At 42.9% G+C, this 19616-nt stretch overlaps 1 protein-coding gene across 32 annotated transcripts in view; it reads right to left on the bottom strand.

Moving 5' to 3' along the window:
- Positions 1-19616, bottom strand: part of MAPK8IP3 (mitogen-activated protein kinase 8 interacting protein 3) — an 84256-nt gene that overhangs the window by 40118 nt on the left and 24522 nt on the right. For 13 of the 32 annotated variants that reach the window (XM_075436921.1, XM_075436933.1, XM_075436923.1 and 10 more), the window contains exons 2-6: positions 14129-14249; positions 13285-13355; positions 12433-12524; positions 8574-8597; positions 4164-4308 (exon numbers count right to left, since the gene is read on the bottom strand). In XM_075436921.1, the coding sequence (XP_075293036.1) occupies positions 4164-4308; positions 8574-8597; positions 12433-12524; positions 13285-13355; positions 14129-14249 (453 nt within the window). Of the gene's footprint in view, positions 1-1310; positions 1397-4163; positions 4309-8573; positions 8598-12432; positions 12525-13284; positions 13356-14128; positions 14250-19616 lie in introns of those variants that run through there. The other 19 variants (XM_075436946.1, XM_075436949.1, XM_075436951.1 and 16 more) reach the window with 8 other exon arrangements.

The following is a 19616-nucleotide window of genomic DNA, read 5'->3' as shown; positions in this document are numbered from 1 at the left end:
TGCCTCTCCCCTCCTGTGCAAGTACTAGAAAGATCCCGATTCGCTCAGAGGCTGCTCTGAGCCTCCCAATCTTGGAGCTGTGACGCTGTTTCACTTCACTAATTTGGAATTCTCGTTCTCTTGTTCTAATAATAACTTCATAACATGACAAAAAAAATCAAAATGGGATGAGAGAGAAGACTGAAAAAAATGGTGACTTAACCCTTTGCAGCCATTTTTTTTTTTTTACATCTGGAATCTTAGTAAGACCTTCCTTTAATTAGACTGGCCTCTACATGCTTATCTTAAAACACTCTGCTGTACATTGCACTGTGGACGTTATAGGTTTTACATTGCATCTGTGCGTTTATATTACAAATTAAGATTTTTTAAAACGGCATCACCATTAAATACAATCCACATTTTGTATATAGTTTCTGCACTGTCAGTCCAAACAGCACCACATTCCCACATGGACATTCAAATCACCTCCCTGCACATTTGCTGATTTTAGCATCAAGACTGAGATGGGGACTTTTCACTTGGGCTGCTACATGTGAAAACCACACTTCTCACCTCTACTTCATACTCCTGTTTCAGGATCTCTTTCCTAATATGTACAGAAAAAAAATTAAACCATGTTTTTGAGAACAAATATGATCCAGTAAGCCTTGTACTACTTCAACTGCAGTTTGCCTGCTGTGCTTTCTAACACACAAAGGGACAAAGAGTATCAAGTGTAAAGTGCAACCATAAAACCTCTTTTCCCTTCTAAAATTATGTTGGATGAGAGGATTCAGAGATGTTCTTGTACCCACTGTAAGTTCATAACCAAAGTCCATGAGCATCTTAGCACTGTAACAGAGACACCCAGGTGGGTCCACGTCTATTCCTTGTTCCTAGGAACTAGATGTCATTCAGAAACACTGTATCATAGTGTCTATCAGGTGATATTTGTATCAGAGACATCCTGTAACTTCTTGTTTATTGACACAATCTACCCCTCGCCCAGAACACACCAGTGAGTAATTACCCTGGTTTTTCACTTAACTTCTTGGTTATAGCTCTGAGTTTTATATTTACCTAGAAAACACTTTATCAACCTACCAGCTTGCACTGGAGAAATTCCTCCCAAATGTAAATACTACCAAGGTGCTCCTCTTCACAGTCCAGAAGCTCTATTAATCTTTGCTGGTATCTTCCTTCTATTGTCCTAGTGCTCCATTAATGCTAAATATTCCACTAAGCGTACAGCTCTTCTCTACAGCGTAGGAGGCACTCTCCATAACCCATAGCTCACCCACAGAATACTCTCCACAACCACCACTTACCTACAGCCATACCTGTCAACCTCCTAAACATCAAATGTGTAGTAGTGACCTCCAAAATGCATTGCAAAGGCCCAACATTCATAGCAGTCATATGTCACCATGAGAAGCCACAATTGTATGGTTATAACACTGAAAGCATAGTACATAAAAATAAAAATGTTAAGGACTTTAACCTCCAAAACATTGTATAAATAAATGTACAACTGAATGTAAAAATAAAATAATATAATGACAGCAACCAAAACAGAAAATAGTATTAGGTACACAAGAACACTTCAAATATAACTACTGTATGGCCCCATGGAGAAGGAAAACTACTCAGAAGAGTCAGGATATGCATAGTGGGAAAGCGTGTCATGTGTGTGCAGTTGATGTCAGCGAAATATCAGAGCTGCTGAAGAAGAGGTGAGGAGTGCCTGAGCAGTACTGCTGAGATCGCAGTCATGCAAAGCATTCAAGAAACAGCATTCCAGTCAGAGAGTGCACAAGAAGCTCGCAGGAGGAAAATATGCATTCCAAACTGCAAATGTAGTAAGTCAGTCAATCACCTCCTTTAATTATTCATAGGTTTGCGCCATACTCTTAGGAAATCCTCCGTAACACGCTACCCCATCCACGTCTTCCACAGCCCAAGCTCTCTAACTTCACCCTACCAGCTAGCCTCCTTAAACCCAGCATTCCACTTCTCAGTTTCCCTAACGAGCACCAACACAAAGCCCAGCACTACCCATCAGATACATCTGGAATAGCACACTACTACTTCTCCACAAAGCTTTCTTGTAACCAGAAATTAATTTTTTTTATCTGACACCACCACCACCGAATCACTAAGAGATTCAATCAGTAACTCTCCATTTACCTGAACTTGGACATCAAAGCTTCCAGTTTATTTGGGTTCCTGTTGCATTCTCTGGCAATGCAGATGCTGGGTTATCAGTGAGATCCACTCAACTTCTTTCAGAAGTTCTGCAATGGTACCACTTACAGAATTACGCCTTAGCAAGTCTGTGGAAGATGGATCTAACTCTAACGTCCTCCAAGCTCTTCTCTACACACTAACCCCTGCCGCACACACCTGATCACTAGAGAGCTTGAGGACATGTTCACACCACAGTGTGCAGCACTGCCTGGAGATCCCAAGGAATAAACTGGTTCCAGAACCAGAAGTGAGTTGGTCTCTGTGGATTTTGGATGCTGTCTGTGTCCTTGCAGCAGTGTTGTGTTGGCACAGCACTAGTCTGAAGAAACACGTTCATGGTCTATCTTTATTTCCACCATCCTTCATTATGATATTGCACTGTTGCACTGCTATTCCCTAATTCCAGGCAAAGCTCTCCAGAAATGACTGTAGGACCTGACTGGCACTCTGCAAGTTGCTATGTTTCCCAAACTTCTGCGCCTCTAACACTACAGCAAGGGTTGGGTTCCAAGAAAAGCCTCCATCCTATCAAAAAACCTTGCCTTTGGATTTCCAACTTCCATGATGGCAGAAAGCTGATTAAGTGCTAAGGTCTGTGCTGTGCTAGGCCCGGCTACCTTACAAAAGTAGTGTTAAAAAAGGAAGTTGCTGCCTTGTCTTCTCCATATATTTTGAATTTTTCTAAATTTCTTGTGCTATGCACCAATGATGCCACTCCCGCAGTGTCCCTCAGGCCAAAGTACCATAATGTAACCTGGAGATATGCAGACTGTGTATAACAACGAGGTGGGTTTTTTCTTTGTGGTTTTTTTTCCTCCTCTTTGCCTTTACTGCCTCAACCTACTTTACAGGATTAGTGATTTACAGCTTCTCAAAAGGAGACCCGTGCTTAGATGTGACATACAAAATACCTGATGTTCTACAAATTCCAGGCAGAGAGAAACAAAATTTTGTCAGACACTTTTAAAGCAGACCAGAAGCTCTGTGAGACAGTCGTGGACATACTGCAAGCCATGCTGCACCACTGGCTCTCATGCCTGTCATTTGTGGAACATCATTCAGCAAGAGGTATTTGGTGGGATCATGAGCACAAAGATTTTGAGCAGTCTACAGGTACAGCTCATGGGAAATGTGGGTCACCACGTGTAGTCTAAACTGTAAACAATTGCAGTGAGCTGTCAGCTAAGAGCACAACATCTGGGTCTTTGTGCTCAGGCCAGTCTCCGAATGGCAGGGCAGAGCACCACAAGCAACAGGCAGAACCATGCAGCTGCTTCAGTGCAGTTGCAAGCTGTGAGGTTTTTGGCAAGCCCCAGGGCAGAAGACAGCGCATTGAAGGTAACAAGTGTATCGAAGGTAGACAATGCAAGTTTAGAGCAATGACTAGATATATGAGAACTGAAGACCTTTAAGCACAGTGCAAGACTTAGGCATCCAAAGAGGATCAGGAGCACTTTTTACTTAAGATAGGAAGGCCAAACCAGCAATAATTCAAACAAGACAAACACTGGAGAGCAAACGCAACCCAATGCCTGGTCCCAGCACCGGTGCAAAAGCACTGCTCTTATAGAGGGGAGAGAGGGGGCACATTCAACCACTTCCTCCCCCAGATAAGCTACAAAAAGTGAAGGATCTATCTTCCCTAAATCCCTAACTGCGTCCCCACACATTTGTCTCAACTTGGGGCCAGCCAAGTAAAGGAGATTATCACTGAGACAAGAAGCATGAAGAGCTGTATCAAATCCCTCCTGCACCATATGCCAGATCTGCAGAAGAATATCCACCTACAGCACAGCTACCAAGTGAGCAGATGCACAACAGGGAGAGGCTGCAAAGGGTTATGGACACAGATTAGTCTCCATCTTAATGAAAACATGGGATGCTATTGACAGTGGGAGAGTGGGAAACCCTTGCTCCATGATGGTCTAGAAAACCTTGTAGCTGGAGTTGGACTGCAGCTGGCCGAGGTCACTCAGGTGCCAGTGGTCCAGTGTTGGGACGATCTTGGCCCCTATCTGCCCACGTACCATGCCATCCGTGAGAGGGAAGACATTCAGAGAGCTGGGACGTTCCTTCCTGCTAAACAGAGAAACAGAGAGAGAGGGGAAATCAATCTGTTAGCTGTTTACCAGGTCGTTACAAAAAAGAAATAGCACACTAGCTTATGTGAAATATTAGTCACTAGAAATTGAATTGCACTCCTTCCCCTCATGTAGCAGCTGTATGAACTCCCACCTCCCACACTTCCACAGTGTTGTATACTCAGACCCATGGTGTCTACTGCTAGAGCCATACCTCTTCCTGGGGAGACTCTAAGAGGGAGGCGGTCAATTGACCACAACAGGCACAACTGACTTCCATCAGTACAAAACATTTTGGGGGAATGCAAAAGTGCAGGGCACTATCAGCCAATTTAAGTCAGTGTATCTTTGGAGAAACAAAGGTACGGTGGGGAAACAAGCCACAGCAAACAACTCTCACAGAAAAAAGAAAGCTCCCATAGATCCTAGAGATGTGATCACAGTGTCAGGAAAGAGGCTTTTAAGTAAGAGTCATCTACGTGGCACTTCGGTACATTCCACCCCAAATCGGGTTAGCAGAAATCAGAGGTTTCTGTATCACTTCCAATATAAAGCAAGAAAAATAATATTTGTGCTCTCTGATCCCCTCTCCATTATCCATATTACACATTCAAAATTCAAAAATTAAATAAAGATATAAATGAATGCCTCATTCATACTGCCAGATGTCTGTAATTTCATTTTCTTCACCCTCTTCTTTCTGGCAGTTGCAGGTGACTAGCTAGCTGTGGGTTTGATTCCGAATATAAAAGCTGGCACAGATGTTGAGACCAAGTTCCAGTGGGAGAAAAATTCTGAGTAAGCAGTAGAGGTGGAAAAGGCTGCAGCAGCATGCCAAAACCAGCAACTGGTTTTGTGCCAGAGAAGCAGGCCAGCAGGGACAGAGCACACATCCATTTAGGGGACATCCCCAGCAGCCTCCGCCAGCTGGACTCCAGTGGCCCCGCAGAGATGAAATAAGCTGATCCTCTGTGTGAAATGCACCCACAAAGGGGTTCACTGATGGTACTTCACCTAATCCTGTATGGGGTTTCTGCTTATTGGTGCTGGGAGTGATGAAATCTGCCCTTCTGTACACCAGTATGAATAACAGCAGACCTTCATGTGCCCTTTTTTAATGATTATCAGCACTAGTCTGATGACCAGGCTAGGCAACCATCACAAGCACCTCACCCGTGACCATGGGCGAAATGACTGCAGCAGGACCCAAGGCCCCCCGGGATGTATGTAAATAACACAGAGATGGTGCATCAATCAGCTCATTTATGAATGAAGGAGGTGGAGTGTCTAGCAGAGGAGACAATGTTTAACCAAAACGCCCAACCTTCCCATTCTCAGCACTGCCCAGCCAACACGGTCTGCCGCACTGCCGTGTCAGTCTCGCTCACACTGAGGAATAATTGCTTGCTGTGCCCTATCTGAGATAGGCAGAAGGGGTAGAAAGTTATGTCAGCGTGGCCCAGCAAGGAGATTCGGGATGCACTTTTCCTACAACTCTGCATTAAAATCCTCTCCTGAAGATCCTAAAGACTCATACACAAAAGTTTCACAGACAAACCCTCTTACAAACGCAGCATGTAACTGTATTTTAGAGGAACAGAGATCATTGACACAACCTGGTTAACCTTACTTTCTTTTATAAAGAAGATGCAATCATCTTTGAACAGATTCAAAACCAGATGCATGTATGATAGGGATTGCCAGTTTCCTTGTAGCCTTTCCACTCAAAAGGTGTCTTGGTGCTTGTTACTTTTAAATATCAACAATTGCTGAAGGTTTATAGAAAACATTCCACTGCTGTTTGCCTGAATTCCCATTTATGACCTCTATCCTGCCATTTACACCTGCTCCTAATAGGTCATGAAACCAACGTACATTTCATAGAATCATGGAATGGTTTGCATTGGAAGGGATCTTTCAAGGCCATCTAGTCCAACCCCCCTGCAATGAGCAGGGACATATTCCACTAGATCAGGTTGTCCAGAGCCACGTCCAACCTGGCCTTAAATGTTTCCAGGGATGGGGCATCTACCATGTCTCTGGGCAACCTGTGCCAGTGTTTCACTACCCTCATCGTAAAAAATTTCTTCCTTATACCTAGCCTAAATCTCCCCTCTTTTAGTTTAAAACCATTACCCCTTGTCCTATAGCAACTGGCCCTGCTAAAAAGCCTGTCTCCATCTTTCTTATAAGCCCACATTAAGTACTGAAAGGCCACAGTAAGGTCTCCTCAGAGCCTTCTCTTCTTCAGGCTGAACAGCCCCAACTCTCTCAGCCTGTCCTCACAGCAGAGGGGTTCCAGCCCTCGGATTATTGCTGTGGCCTCCTCTGGCCCTGCTCCAACAGGTCCAGGTCTGTCCTATGCTGGGGGCTCCAGAGCTGGATGCAGGACTCCTGATGGGGTCTCAACAGAGCGGAGCAGAGGGGCAGAATCCCCTCCCTCGCCCTGCTGCCCACGCTGCTGGGGGGATGCAGCCCAGGGTACAGTTGGCTTTCTGGGCTGCCAGTGCACATTGCCGGGTCGTGTTTGAGCTTCTCGTCAACCAGCACCCCCAAGTCCTTCTCCTCAGGGCTGCTCCCAATCCATTCTCTGCCCAGCCTGTATTTATGCCTGTCTGTCTTACTGCATTTTCCTCCTTTATCCTACCGTTATCATTCAAAGACCCTGAAAGTTTCTAACAGCCATGTTTCAGGTTTTCAAATAACATACTAGCGAAATTTTTCCCCTAATACGAAATCTTCACCCCTGGCACTGTACTTATCTAAAAGCCACAAAAAGTACAGTCAGTTATTTATATGAGATTATGAAGAGATTCAAAACTAGAAATCAGAACTTTAAGCCACAAAGAAAGTTCCTCATTTTACAGTTCAAGAAATAACTCAAGGGTCTCAAAGAGTCGACTTTAAAAGAATCATTCTTTTTTTTGGGGGGGGGGAGAAATTAGGCCGTCTTTTGAGCTGCCTTAGTCATTCGTTTCATATCTTCAGGTTAGAATGATGGTCTCAAGGGAGTCATGCTTCACAGGTGTACACAGCTGGACAAAATTTTCTTGCAAAACAAGAGGTGCAGTCACAATACCTAAAAACATGCTAGAAGATAAACACTTTTGTGACTATGCTGGGATGCCCTGGGATGACTGACTGGCAGCACTGAGAAATATGAGCCATCCCAAATGTATGCTGAGACAGACATTAAATTATACCTCCTCTTTAGGTAATCTCTATCAGATTTCTTTTGGGAATCCACAGCTTACTTCTATGCTCATATACAAAAACATTCAACATGCAAGGAGACAGAGCACCCCACTGAGTGTATAGGGAATGTATGAACTTCACAGTCCCTGCTACACAGACAACAGAGGTACAAAGTCTCTGTAGAATCGGAAGCTGCAGGAACTTCAGGAAAGGAATTTAACGTAGCTTGTTAGGAAACTTCCTTACTGAGTTTCGTTGGAAACACCTTCCAGTCTCTTCTGAACCTCCCAGAGAAGGGAAAAGAGCAAACAGCACAGAAGAGCTAACTTCAGCTTTGCAGTCCTGAAGCTGACTACCAGCCTTCAAGAAATTTAGAGTATCCTCAGGGTTGGACTAAATTCTGAGTGCTGGAGTAACTTTCATTCGCTCAATTCTTTCCAGTACAGGGTGACTCTTGACACTTGGTTAGTGCCACTTTGAGTTAGAAGGTAAACAGCAAACTCCTCAATAAAGGTTTGCAGTAGCCAAAACCTGGGATCAGGATGCTCTACAAGTAACATCCTAAAGCTTATAAAACATAACAAACCCACAAGTTGTTCGCCAGCATTTAAAGATGAGAACTGGTCTCCTTGCAAGCTCCAGGTGCAGAATTCACTGCCCAGCACAAAGTCAGAAGTGCCTTTGGATAGCTACTAATAGTGACATGCGTTTTCTGCTTCACTCAGAAAATATGCATGCCTTGTACTCTATAGTAAAGTAAGGGAGAAAAGATGACTTTTTAAAACATTCTGGGACATGAAATGTGAACGTCCAATCACAGAGGACTGATCCTCTTTTGTGACTGAACTTCTGCATCTTCTGCATTAGAGCACACGAGGTTATTCCTGACGTGATATAGCCCAGCAGCTTGGTGGCTGCCTCTGCCCCACCCGAACAAGTAAGTCTAACACAGCAGACACAGAGGGCAACCATGCCAGTGCAGGACATTCCCAGCATCACTCTGTGGTTACTCAACAGCAACCTCCAAAATGAGAATTAACAAAGTTAAGAGGCAACAATAGGATTTACCTTTTCCTCCATGACTGGCGATGACTGCAGTGACAAACATAGCAGCCAAAACAGAGCAGCAATCGCACAAAAAGCGAGACAAGAAAACAACCATTAGAGAGCAAAGGTCATGCAAATGTGCAGCCCTACAACAGACACGGTGTACGCATGCACTGCAGTCCACACCAAGTGGAAGTGTGCACTGTACCCATTACCCCTCTTGGATGACCGTAGATACATTGCCCCCGCCCCCTCCCCGACTTCTTGCACAAACTTCTCCCAAGTGACAGGCAAATACACTCAGTCTACTTACGGCCTTATGCAAATACGCACCCCTATACAGTCTAACACACCCAAGCACATCCACAGATGAAAATAAATAAATGCACTCAAATTTGTGTGACAGGCCATGAGAAATTCTGCCCGTGTCCTCCCCAGTGCACACCAGTGCACGGAGACACACAAACGCTGGTGCTCACCCCCTCCCAGCTGTGCAGTGAGACAAAAACACACTTCTCATCCAAGTGCTGGTGCACAAGCAGATACAAACACAGAGCTACACACACGCCGACAGTGCAAAGCTTGAGATGAAGGAAAAAATCCCATTTCCCACTGGTGGTTCCTACGAACTCAGATCACAGCCCCACCAGGGGCTCTCACAGATACAGTGTTTCTCTTTTTTTCTCTCCAAGGAGACTGGCAATATGCCACATTTCAAAGGGTAAAAGACTAATTTCTCTAATATGAAGAGGCAATTCTTGACGAAAATTTTGCCCTTCATCCCAGAGAATGGCCGTCTTGCAGATATAACCAGTAACACTTTCCACTGTCCATCTCTTCCACAGAATGGTAACATAAAGCCACAATTAGTACTATCTTATTTGAAAGTTAAGAAAGGAAAATCTCATTAATATCAATTTCTACCATACAGTCCAACTCAAATTTGGCAAGTGCATATATGAATGACCCTTTAGAAGAGAGAGGCCCTAAGACTGCTTTTGCCTACGGTACTTTTATATTTTACTGTGTAAGTACTTCCACAAACATAGTTCTATTTACAGAAGGGTAAGTGGCAAGGGAAACAAGTCTAATGCACTTATGCCATTTCAGCTGTAACACTAGGATCAGACCATATTCTGGGAGCTCACCATGGACTTACAGACTGCAAGGGGGGGAGAAGGAAGAAAAATAGTCTGATAGAGGAGATTTTATGAATAGAACAACACCTACAAACTACTGGTTCTTTTTACACCATGTCTTCTCTTGCTTTCTACATCCCTCATATCCGTCTTTTTTGCCTAGGAAGGCTGCCATCTATCTTTTCATTTTTTTTTCCCCAATATTTTTTTTTATTTTAGAGAATTCAATTTTAGCCAGACCCCAAACACTGTATTCTGTAATTATTTTTATTCTCCTAAACCACTCTCTGTTGTGAGACTAATTTACCGCTTTACAGAAAATACAGCACAGAGGTAACTCACTGTACAGCCCACTCAACAACTACAACAGCCTTTAGTTACTCTTCTCTAGAAGAAATACTGTAAGATACTCTTTTCTGAAAGGACTATTCAGCTGTCAGAAGAGGAAGGGTAAATAGTCCACCTTAACTCATGTATAACTGTGTCTTTCATTCCTTTATGTAAGGTTTTGGTAGCCTTACAAATGAGAGCATAAAACTGTTATCAACAGATTCAGAATAAATAAAGTATCTTTCGCTGAGATACCAGTATCTTCCAGCTGCAAGTTATTCTTGTAGCCAAGGCTACAGGGGTATCTTTAATTGCTATGGGAGGTAACGAAAGAGCAAACAGACAGCACTGGAAAAAATTCTTCACTGGGAGGGTGGTCAAGCACTGGAACAAGCTCCCCAGGGAAGTGGTCACACCTCCAAGCCTGTCGGTGTTCAAGAAGCATTTGGACAATGCTCTTAGATATATGGTTTAACCTTTAGACTGTCCTGTGTGGGGTTGGGAGCTGGACTCAATGATCCTCGTGGGTCCCCTCCTGCTCGGGATACTGTATGACTCTAAGGCTGCAGGAAATCTGGTAGGAGTCCCAGGCTAGTTACCAAAGTTTCTAAACATTCATGTCTTTTGTTACCACCCCCTTCCATCCATCAAGACTCTTTCATTGACAAGGTGGGGTTGGGTCTCTTTTTCTCTCCCTTTTCATTCTTACAATGCACAGTCAAAACTTTGGCAATTTGAATTCAGTCTTTTCCAGGGCAGTCCAATGCAGCAACAGGGAGCCACAGCAGACAGAGGGTATTTACGTGTCCTGTGCCAAGAGCTGACATTTCCTTTCTATTACATTACTCCAAAACCAACTGACATTCTGGTATTTAAGTGTTACAGAACTAAACACAAGTCACTAAAATAGCCTCACTTATTCTTCCTTTATTCTTAATATATTTCTTTATTCTTAATTTCAAATAATTTTGCTCTTTCTTCATCACCAAATTTTGCTCAATGCTTTTCTTTTACGTTTCATCATCCCTACCAGATGATACTTCAAAAACATTCACGACTTTCTGTTTATCTGTTTTCCCAGTGTTTTCATCTCCATGTCTTTACCCATGCTGCCCTTTGTGTATAGTCTGACATGCCTTCCCCACTCCTTTTCTTAACCTAATGCTTCCCAAAGATTTGGGTTTTGAGTGAAGTTCAGTGATATTAACCAACCGAAGTTCACAGATATTAACCAAGATCAGTCAGACGTATTTTGTAAGAGACAAGGGAGGACACACCTAGCAGGCACTCTCTTCAAGTATTCCTGTGCAGCTGACACTGTCTCTGTCTATTTTTCAGACCAACAGCTCCCATGTCTTCTGGTCAGCATGTGTGCAAAACTTTTTAATATTGCTCAAGGCCAGAAGAAATGAAAAAGTTAAAAGAAGATTTAATCTCCTGCAGCGTATTACTCGGTCAGTATTGTTGCCCTTGAAAACACTGTTTTAGTTTAAAACTTCCGAGGTTAGACAGTGTCACTGTCTGATGAGATGCTAATGAGATGATTAACACAAATAGTAATTTGCCATGCATAAAAATTGGCACAGAAAACATCTTTTTTATGGTTGAGTGATTTAATAGATTAAGTTTAATTGGAGTAGATTATAAATTATGTGACCTATTACTTTTCTAACCAGTATTTATGGAACATCACTTCTCACCCCATGGGAATGTTACCAGTGCATAGTATCACCAGAGAGAAAGCATTTGCTTCCTTCACATACTAGGTAAAACCAGATATATCTGTACTGAAATCAACATAACTACAACTTCAGTGCTTTAAATTTTGTTGTATGACTACAGAAGACCAGCTCTTCCATAAACTGAACTTCTTTCCTACCACTGCCTTCCTTAAGCAAAGGCTGGTTCTTAGTGGCTCGGTGCTCTGAAAACAGGGGGGGCGGGGAGGCAGGAAAATAAATTTCTTGGGCCTAAGTAGATCTGTTAGGTGACTGACTTCAAAGGAACAGGGAAAAAAGAATGCTATAATGGCTAATGCATTTAATTGCTATGGTTTTGCTGGCTGTCACACATACAAAGACACACACAAACATAAATACTATGACACCTCCACCCATTTTATAGATAAACCTTTTACATACTACCTGAGAACACAAACGTGTTTTTCCAGAAGCCCCCCATAAACAGCAGCATGACAAAGCCTAAGCTTTGTAACAGAACACATAAAGCTCCTTGTCATCAAGCCTTAGAAAACATACCTACAACTCACCCACAATCATTAAAAAAAAGCTTCAACTACAATTCTTATCCAAAGTGAAAGCTCCCGCTTCTGGTTTCTCTCTCTCAAATACACGCACTCAGTTTGTAAGTTCCCGGATGGCATACGCTACACGGAGAGGTTATGGCCCTACCTTCTCCCAGGTAGACTCCCCTCAGTTTGATTATTTCCCCCAACCTGCTGCATCTTGGATCGCTCGATGTGTTCCACATAGGTCTGGATCATCTGTGAGTAGAGAAAAATCCATGAGCCAAACAGAGCAGAAGAAAAGACTCCATTTCTGGTTTTGTTTGATCTCCTCCAGCACCCGTTTCCAATTCTCTCTCTTTTTTCACACATTTCCTCGTCTTTGATTGTCTTCTAAGATGATAATGTAAGTGAATGGACTAATCTGAAAGAAAATCTGACAACAAATCGTGTCAGAAGTGACTCAACCATAATCTCATAACAGAAGAGCCACGAAAGAGCATATCCAAAAATAACATAAGATGTCTCCTGGAGGCTCACTGGCAGTGGGAGATGAGGTAGTGTGACACTGTTCACAGAATCACAGAGCAGCTGAAGCTGGACAGAACCTCCTGGGGTCCATCAGGTCCAATGTCCCTGCTCACACAGGGCCACCTAGAGTAGGTTGACCAGGACCATGTCCAGGTGGCTTAAGATTATCTCCAGGCATGGAGACTCCACCACATCTCTAGGCAACTTGTGCCACTGCTCGTCATCCTCACAGTAACGAAGTTCTCACTCTTTTTCAGAGGGAGCCTTTTGTGTTCCAGTTTGTGCCAGCTGCCTCCGGTCTCGTCACTGGGCACCACTGAAAAGATCCTGACTCTATCCTCTTTACACCCTCCATTCAGATATTTCTCATGTTCCCAAAGCTCAGAAGCTCTAGTTACCACTAGTATTGTAAAGCTGAATTCTTTGATATGACTTTAAATATAGGCTAAGAGCTTATTTATTTAGAAATAATGAGACGACATCCTACCTCTGTGTGACGCTGATGCAGAGCATTATACTCTTTCTTCATTTCTGATTCACGTTCCTCTAGTCGTGAAACTACCAAGAGAAGATTCCAACCATCAGCTAACACATATCAGGCTCTCTAAAGAAACTAGAAGTCTCAAAGCACATTTTGTCAGAAAGTAATTTATACTTACTGAGCAAAGCAAACAGGAACAGAATAATGCACATTGTGAAACCTGGTATTCACTACAAACTCACTTCACAGGTACCTGCGTGCTCCCAAAATAAGCAGACCAGATAGACAATAAGATCATAGAGGCAGAGTTCTTCAGCAGTAGCCTGGTGCCCCTTCAGTGTCCTAGTTTGACAACAATTTAAATTGTTTGGCATGGGATCCAGCTATGTGAGGAGCCAGAGTACTGGACTAAACATCAATTAATTTTGAGGGCAACCTCACCCAACAAAACACAGCTGCACATGTTAGGGAAGTATTTTTTAAAATAAACAAGCAAACAAATAAATGTCATAGTTTACATGAGAAAAAAATGGAAGCTGCATTCAGGGACAAAGAGAAACTGGAAACCAGGTTCCAAAGCTTCACCAATGGCCCAAATGTTGCATCTGGAGAGACCAAGCACGTCCCACAGAAGAGAAGCAACGAAGCCTCTACTAAATTAGTGTGGATACATCCCATCCTTTAGAAGGTTCAGAATTTTATACCAAAGTAAGGGTATAAGCCAGACATTTCAGGCTTTGTGTAAATTACATTAAAACAAACAAAAAGTATGAAAAATATTTTCAGAGTAGAAGTATATATGTGTGGAAGGCAAAGTGTGTAATCACGTCTGGTGCACAGCTTTGCTTACTCTGATCTGCATAGTTTTTGGTCTTCAACTCCAGCTGTCGAGTCTGAAATTCAAGGTGTTCCACTTGGATTTGTAGTTCTTTCTTCTCCTGCTCCAGTGCATCTTCAAACTCTATAAACTTCTGGATAGGGAAAAAGCAGAGAAGGAAGCACGGATGAAGAATAAATGTAAAATGTGTTTGCCCTACGTGACTTCTCCTCTCCTCACAAAACAAGAAAAATTGAGCGAATATAAATCACACAATAGGAATTAAGTACTGTAATTAGAACAATAGCATTTAATCAAGCTGCAGAGACTATTTTCTATGAGAAAGTATTAGCTGTCTTTAATGCATAATTAATATATGAACTATGGTCCAACATGAGTTATGTTTCTTCCTCATGCAAGGCTGAATTTTGATTCTTGTCAATTTGATGTCTGAGAAGACAAATTCCACTTCTGTGGTCATATATTTACAAATACATATGTCAGAAACCTTCAGACCAATTCGTCTATTTGTGCAGTTTTAGAAAGCTTCACCTATAATTCACGTTTGCAGAAACGTGCAAGCCTGGCGGAAAACTTCTCCACAACTCCAGGCAGCTGAGAGCAGCCTCTGCATCCAGAGACAGTGACCTGCCCCAGCAGCAAACTCAGGAACAGCTCTGTGGTATGCAGGAGCCAACAGAAGGAGGAGGGAAACAGGCAGAGGAGGAGATTTGCAGCAGAATTTAACAAATTTATACCTAGCAAGAAAAACCTTGGCTAGCTCCACTTGGCAAAGAAGGGAGGGAAGGGATCATTGCTGCTAACTCTCATTAGCAACAACAAAGTGGCAGCTGTGCACATAGTAGTGTGGACTCCTGCACAGAACATTGGGCAGAATTTTACAGATACACTCATTTCACAATGCAAACACAACAGAAAGCTACCTAATTTCAGGTTAGTGTTTCTGTAAAATGTCACTTTTGATCTGGGAGCTTTAGTCATTCCCTGCACTGGACACCAGCATGCGCAGCAAAGAAAAGTAAAACGTGAAACATTCAATTTAGGTCCACTGTAGTGATTGGTATCACACATTACTCTTCACAAGAGCTGTAGTCACAGTTGCTTTCATTAAATATTTAAATTAAATGGGGTGCCTGGAAAGCGAACAATACATTCAAATCTCTGAGTATACTTCAGCAATCCTAGTTCTTGTGCTGTACGTGGTCACGAGAGTTTTTGTGCACAAACCACTAACGCATACCCATACATGATAATGATCCACAATCCACATTTCTGGATTCAGAAACTGAGCTGGTTTTATAACACTTGACACAAACTTGTGGAAAAATCCGTTAGGCTCAGAAAATATTTGCTCTGTTAATCACATACCCCCTCTCCACGGTGAGTCTAATGTGCAGTGCCACCACACTCACAATGGCATAGGACAGTAAACCTAGCTCACTAGCTTCAAAACAAGCCCTGTCCTAGCCCTATAAACCCAGACACTCGAGTCTCGTCACTTTACTCCTAAGCAGCTACATCCAAGGAAGCTAAACTAAAAGAAGAGAGTGCTCTGCACCAGCCAGTCCAGTAATTCAAACACAAACCCATCAGCTGATCAACAAGAGCACAACTGGGGCTGGAAGCAGCCCTGGATCCAGAGCTGCAGAGGAAGAGCGGAGCGGGAGATAAAGCCGGGACAGCTTTAATCCACCTTAAAGATGTCTATAGAACAAGAGGAGCCCAGGGGAGGTAACCTGGGGCTATGAGGAGCTCACAAGAGTGCCCTGCTCCTGGCCCTGTCTCTCTTCCTCTCCATCTGTTTGCAAAATGCTCCTTAGGTCGAGCTGTAGCAGATTCACCAGCACACACACATAGTCTGGCTGAAATCTCCTCTTTCTAAAGGTATGAGTACTGGGGAGGAAAAGCCTTCTACCACCCTCCTCTGTACCCTGCACGGGGGCAAATGCTGCTCTCCGCAAATACTGCCACTCAAGCACGGCAATTTGAATTTAACAAAGTACACCCTCATTGTACTCTAAAAAAGACAGACTGGTGAAAATCATTTTTGGAGAAGATTCTCAGGAAAATGAATGCATTTAAACACACAGTAAGATTATTTTGTTGAATTCTGCACATGAAACAGTAGGCACACTATTTGACTGCATTCTCAGGAAAAGCCCTGTGCACATTCCCTATTGCTTTTACTGGAATAATTAGCAGTGACACTGGAGCCATCATTATGTTCATGAACTGCATCTTCTCTCTGTAGATGACTGAAAGGCTACATCATTTATTATTCCTGCAGACTTTTAAAACTGTTCAGTAAATTCATCTGAACAATGAGTCAGTTTTCATTCCTACATACCTGTATTTATAGAAACAATCAAATGCATTTTAGCCATGTCTCATTTTCCTGCACTCACTGTTCTGCAGCGCGTTTAATCTTTAACCGGGCTTTTAACTTTCTTTTCCTTCCTGCCCAAATTTATTGCAATAAGGGCTTTTTTCCTCCCTATGGTTGTTTTCCAGCAGTATTTTCTAGAAATACTAGAAATGCCAATATCTTTCTTCCACTATAAATGAGTCATCTCAGAGGCTAAACATTTGGTTTTTAACTACATTTTAGGACTGTACAAGGTTTTAGATTTTTAAGTAAGCATTTTATCCTCTAAGATGTCAGTTAAACACTGAAATCCCTTAGTCACTCACAAATACCCAGCAATCTGTTGTATGGATTTTGAGAAATGTATAAAGCAATCTGCTATGTAATTTTTCAGATTTATTCTTGAAACATTTTCCAGAATAACAATATAATTTCAGAATAAGTAAAAAGGTAAAAAAAAAAAACCAAAAAACAACAAACCAACACAGCTACACTGAGCAACAGACCGAGAGAAGCAGCAGTTTTATTTGCTCCAGCTGGAGAACTGACGGAAGCTACACCAACAAAAGAGCTATTTTCCTGGTATAATCCCCATCTCCTCGCAGGGTTTTGCTGGAACCACTGTTCTAAAGCTCTACAGACAAACCTTTTAATTACAGCCAAGGCCTAAATCCCCGCCACATCACACTGGCTCAGCTTTCACTACCCTCTTGGCTCGAGGTGCTGTCCCACTCATTGCTCTGCATCCACGAGGATGCCACCCAGGCCAGGCAGGAATGCGGTTTTTAGCAGCAGTAGGAATGAATGGACTTCAAGGAAAACATTCACAGATTTCTCGACAGTAAATTAGAAGCAAAAGAAGGTACAGGCCCAATTTTATTCCCAATATGTAGGTCATCTTTAATAGGATTGCTGGATTTGTTACTGCTGTTTTGGTTTAAGTCAGACCAAACTGATTGAAAGATTAAGTCTTCTACAAATATGGCTCAGTCTTATTCAGTCCTGTCTATTTTGCAACCCCAAAATAACCAAAGGAACAGAAAACTAGATACCAGTTAACCATTTGGAGAAGAAAGAGACACGGAGACAATAATACTAAAAATTAGTACTACCCTAAGTATTCTCAGGGAAGAACAGCATTTCCGATTCAGTACTGCAGTATGTCCTGTCCTATCTGCTGAAGAGACTGAATGATGACATTGGAGCGCAGGGACCGGAGGGCTCTTTCCTCTCCCTGTCTCTGAAGCGGCTTCCAGATGCTCCTGCGTCCGACGCCATCTAACCTGAGGTTCTCCCCGGGCATCAGAAGGTCTGAAGGGCTGAGAGCAGGAAAAGTCCCAGACCCAGAGAGGAGTGAACAGCCACACCAGCGGGATGAGCAGGAGACATTTCACTGCCAGGGCTGTCCCCGAGCAAAGGGTGCTCCTGTTGAGGAGGTGGCTTAGCACACGCTGTCACTGCTGCTCATCCTTCATGGCACAAGTGAGATCTCCTTAGGGTATTGAGGCAGGCTTTATTTTTTTTCCAGTAAGCCAGCAGCAGACATTTCATACAGCATCCAGTGAAGAGCCTCACTAGCCACTAAAAGCAGCAGAAATTGAAATGGCCTTACTCAGGAATATAAGCACATCCACAAGCACAACTAAGCAGCACCAGAAGTTTGGGGAAAACAGGCACTTCAGGTACATTTGTATCACTCCTGCGAACAACAGCCTCCAGCAACAGCGACAGCAGAGGCAGCACCACGCACTTGGTCTGCAGCATGGTGCTGTGCCATGGTCCTCAAGCTGCGGCTCGTGGACCACGGCACAGGGCTGTGGACAGCCCAGCCAAGCAGCACAGCCCGGGCTGCTCACAGCATTGCTCCTGCCCTAACACAAATTGCCAGGCGCATCCCCCAGCACACAGCAAATCCCCCCACCACTCGGTGCTCTTGGCACCAACCTTTGCCTTCCCATGTCTCTAGAAACCAGGGCAGGAGAAAGAAAGAACACAAACTGAAAAAAGTATTTTAATTTTATTTTTTATTAACCAGACTCACAGCGGCAATTATGCTTTAAAACCAAGCACATATCATTGAGTGAATGCAGCTCAGTGAATAAACATCCGTAGGCATTTCACATTTTCCACTTCTTTCAGGGGGATGGGGTACAATCATGGCCCTACTGAAGCTGTGAGAATGTTCTCAGTAACCAAGATTTTATCCCAACTTTTTAAACTTCCTAAAAATAAACAAGCAGAAGGGACGCTAACTTGAAAGTCATTCTCCCACCTGAAGATTTTTTGTAATTTTTTTTAACACTTACAAAAAGCACCAAATAGTTACAATAGAAAAAGAATTCACCTGGTTTACTCTTGTGTCTTGTGTTTTTCATCTAAGCGTGTGCACACCCAATCCCATCTAAATGCTGCATATCAATGCACAAAGATGAAGCTCCACGTCTCTGCGGGTACTAACTAAAATCAGCAAGCCTTCATAAGGGAAAAGAATATTCACATTAATCAAATTCATACTTCTGGCCTCAGAAACTGTACAAATTCCCATGACTTACTGCAACCAGATACTGTGGATATTACTCTTGCTTCATAATAAACTTAAATATTTAACAGGATAAGAGTGATAAAAAAACCAAACCCAAACAGCCTTATTGTCTTTTTAAAACATCTTAAAATAACTGAGATGATAGATAAACTATTTACAAAGAACTCTGCCAGGGTACCAAGCTTAAAAACTTCTTTCACTTCAGTGCTGCCAAAAGTCAAAAGTCCAATGATGCTGGTAAAGAATCACGGCCTTAACTTGCTGCTAGGAGCTGCCCTTGATTTCAAGGGGTTTCTCATTTGCAGAGCCAGGTGCAGCACCTGATTTTCTCTGACGGTTTCACTACCCAGAGCTCAGTTCAGACTCACACCTCAGTGATTTCACAGCTCCCGGCTCCATCTTTATGGACATGCAGTAAAGACACTTAGAAAACAGAAATAAAAAGGACCAGATAATTCCACTGATGGTTAAGAAAATGTATGCCTTTTTTTTTTTATTCCACTATGACAAAGCAGATGGGTGCACTGGAAGAAGAAACAGCCCACACTCCCAGTAGTTTTCAACAGCAAGGCTGACCACACCACTAATATTTT

This window comes from Opisthocomus hoazin, chromosome 15, assembly GCF_030867145.1.
Source record: "Opisthocomus hoazin isolate bOpiHoa1 chromosome 15, bOpiHoa1.hap1, whole genome shotgun sequence".
Classification (NCBI taxonomy): domain Eukaryota; kingdom Metazoa; phylum Chordata; class Aves; order Opisthocomiformes; family Opisthocomidae; genus Opisthocomus; species Opisthocomus hoazin.
Note: the sequence above shows the minus strand (reverse complement) of the source record. Positions and strands in the feature narration are given on the sequence as shown.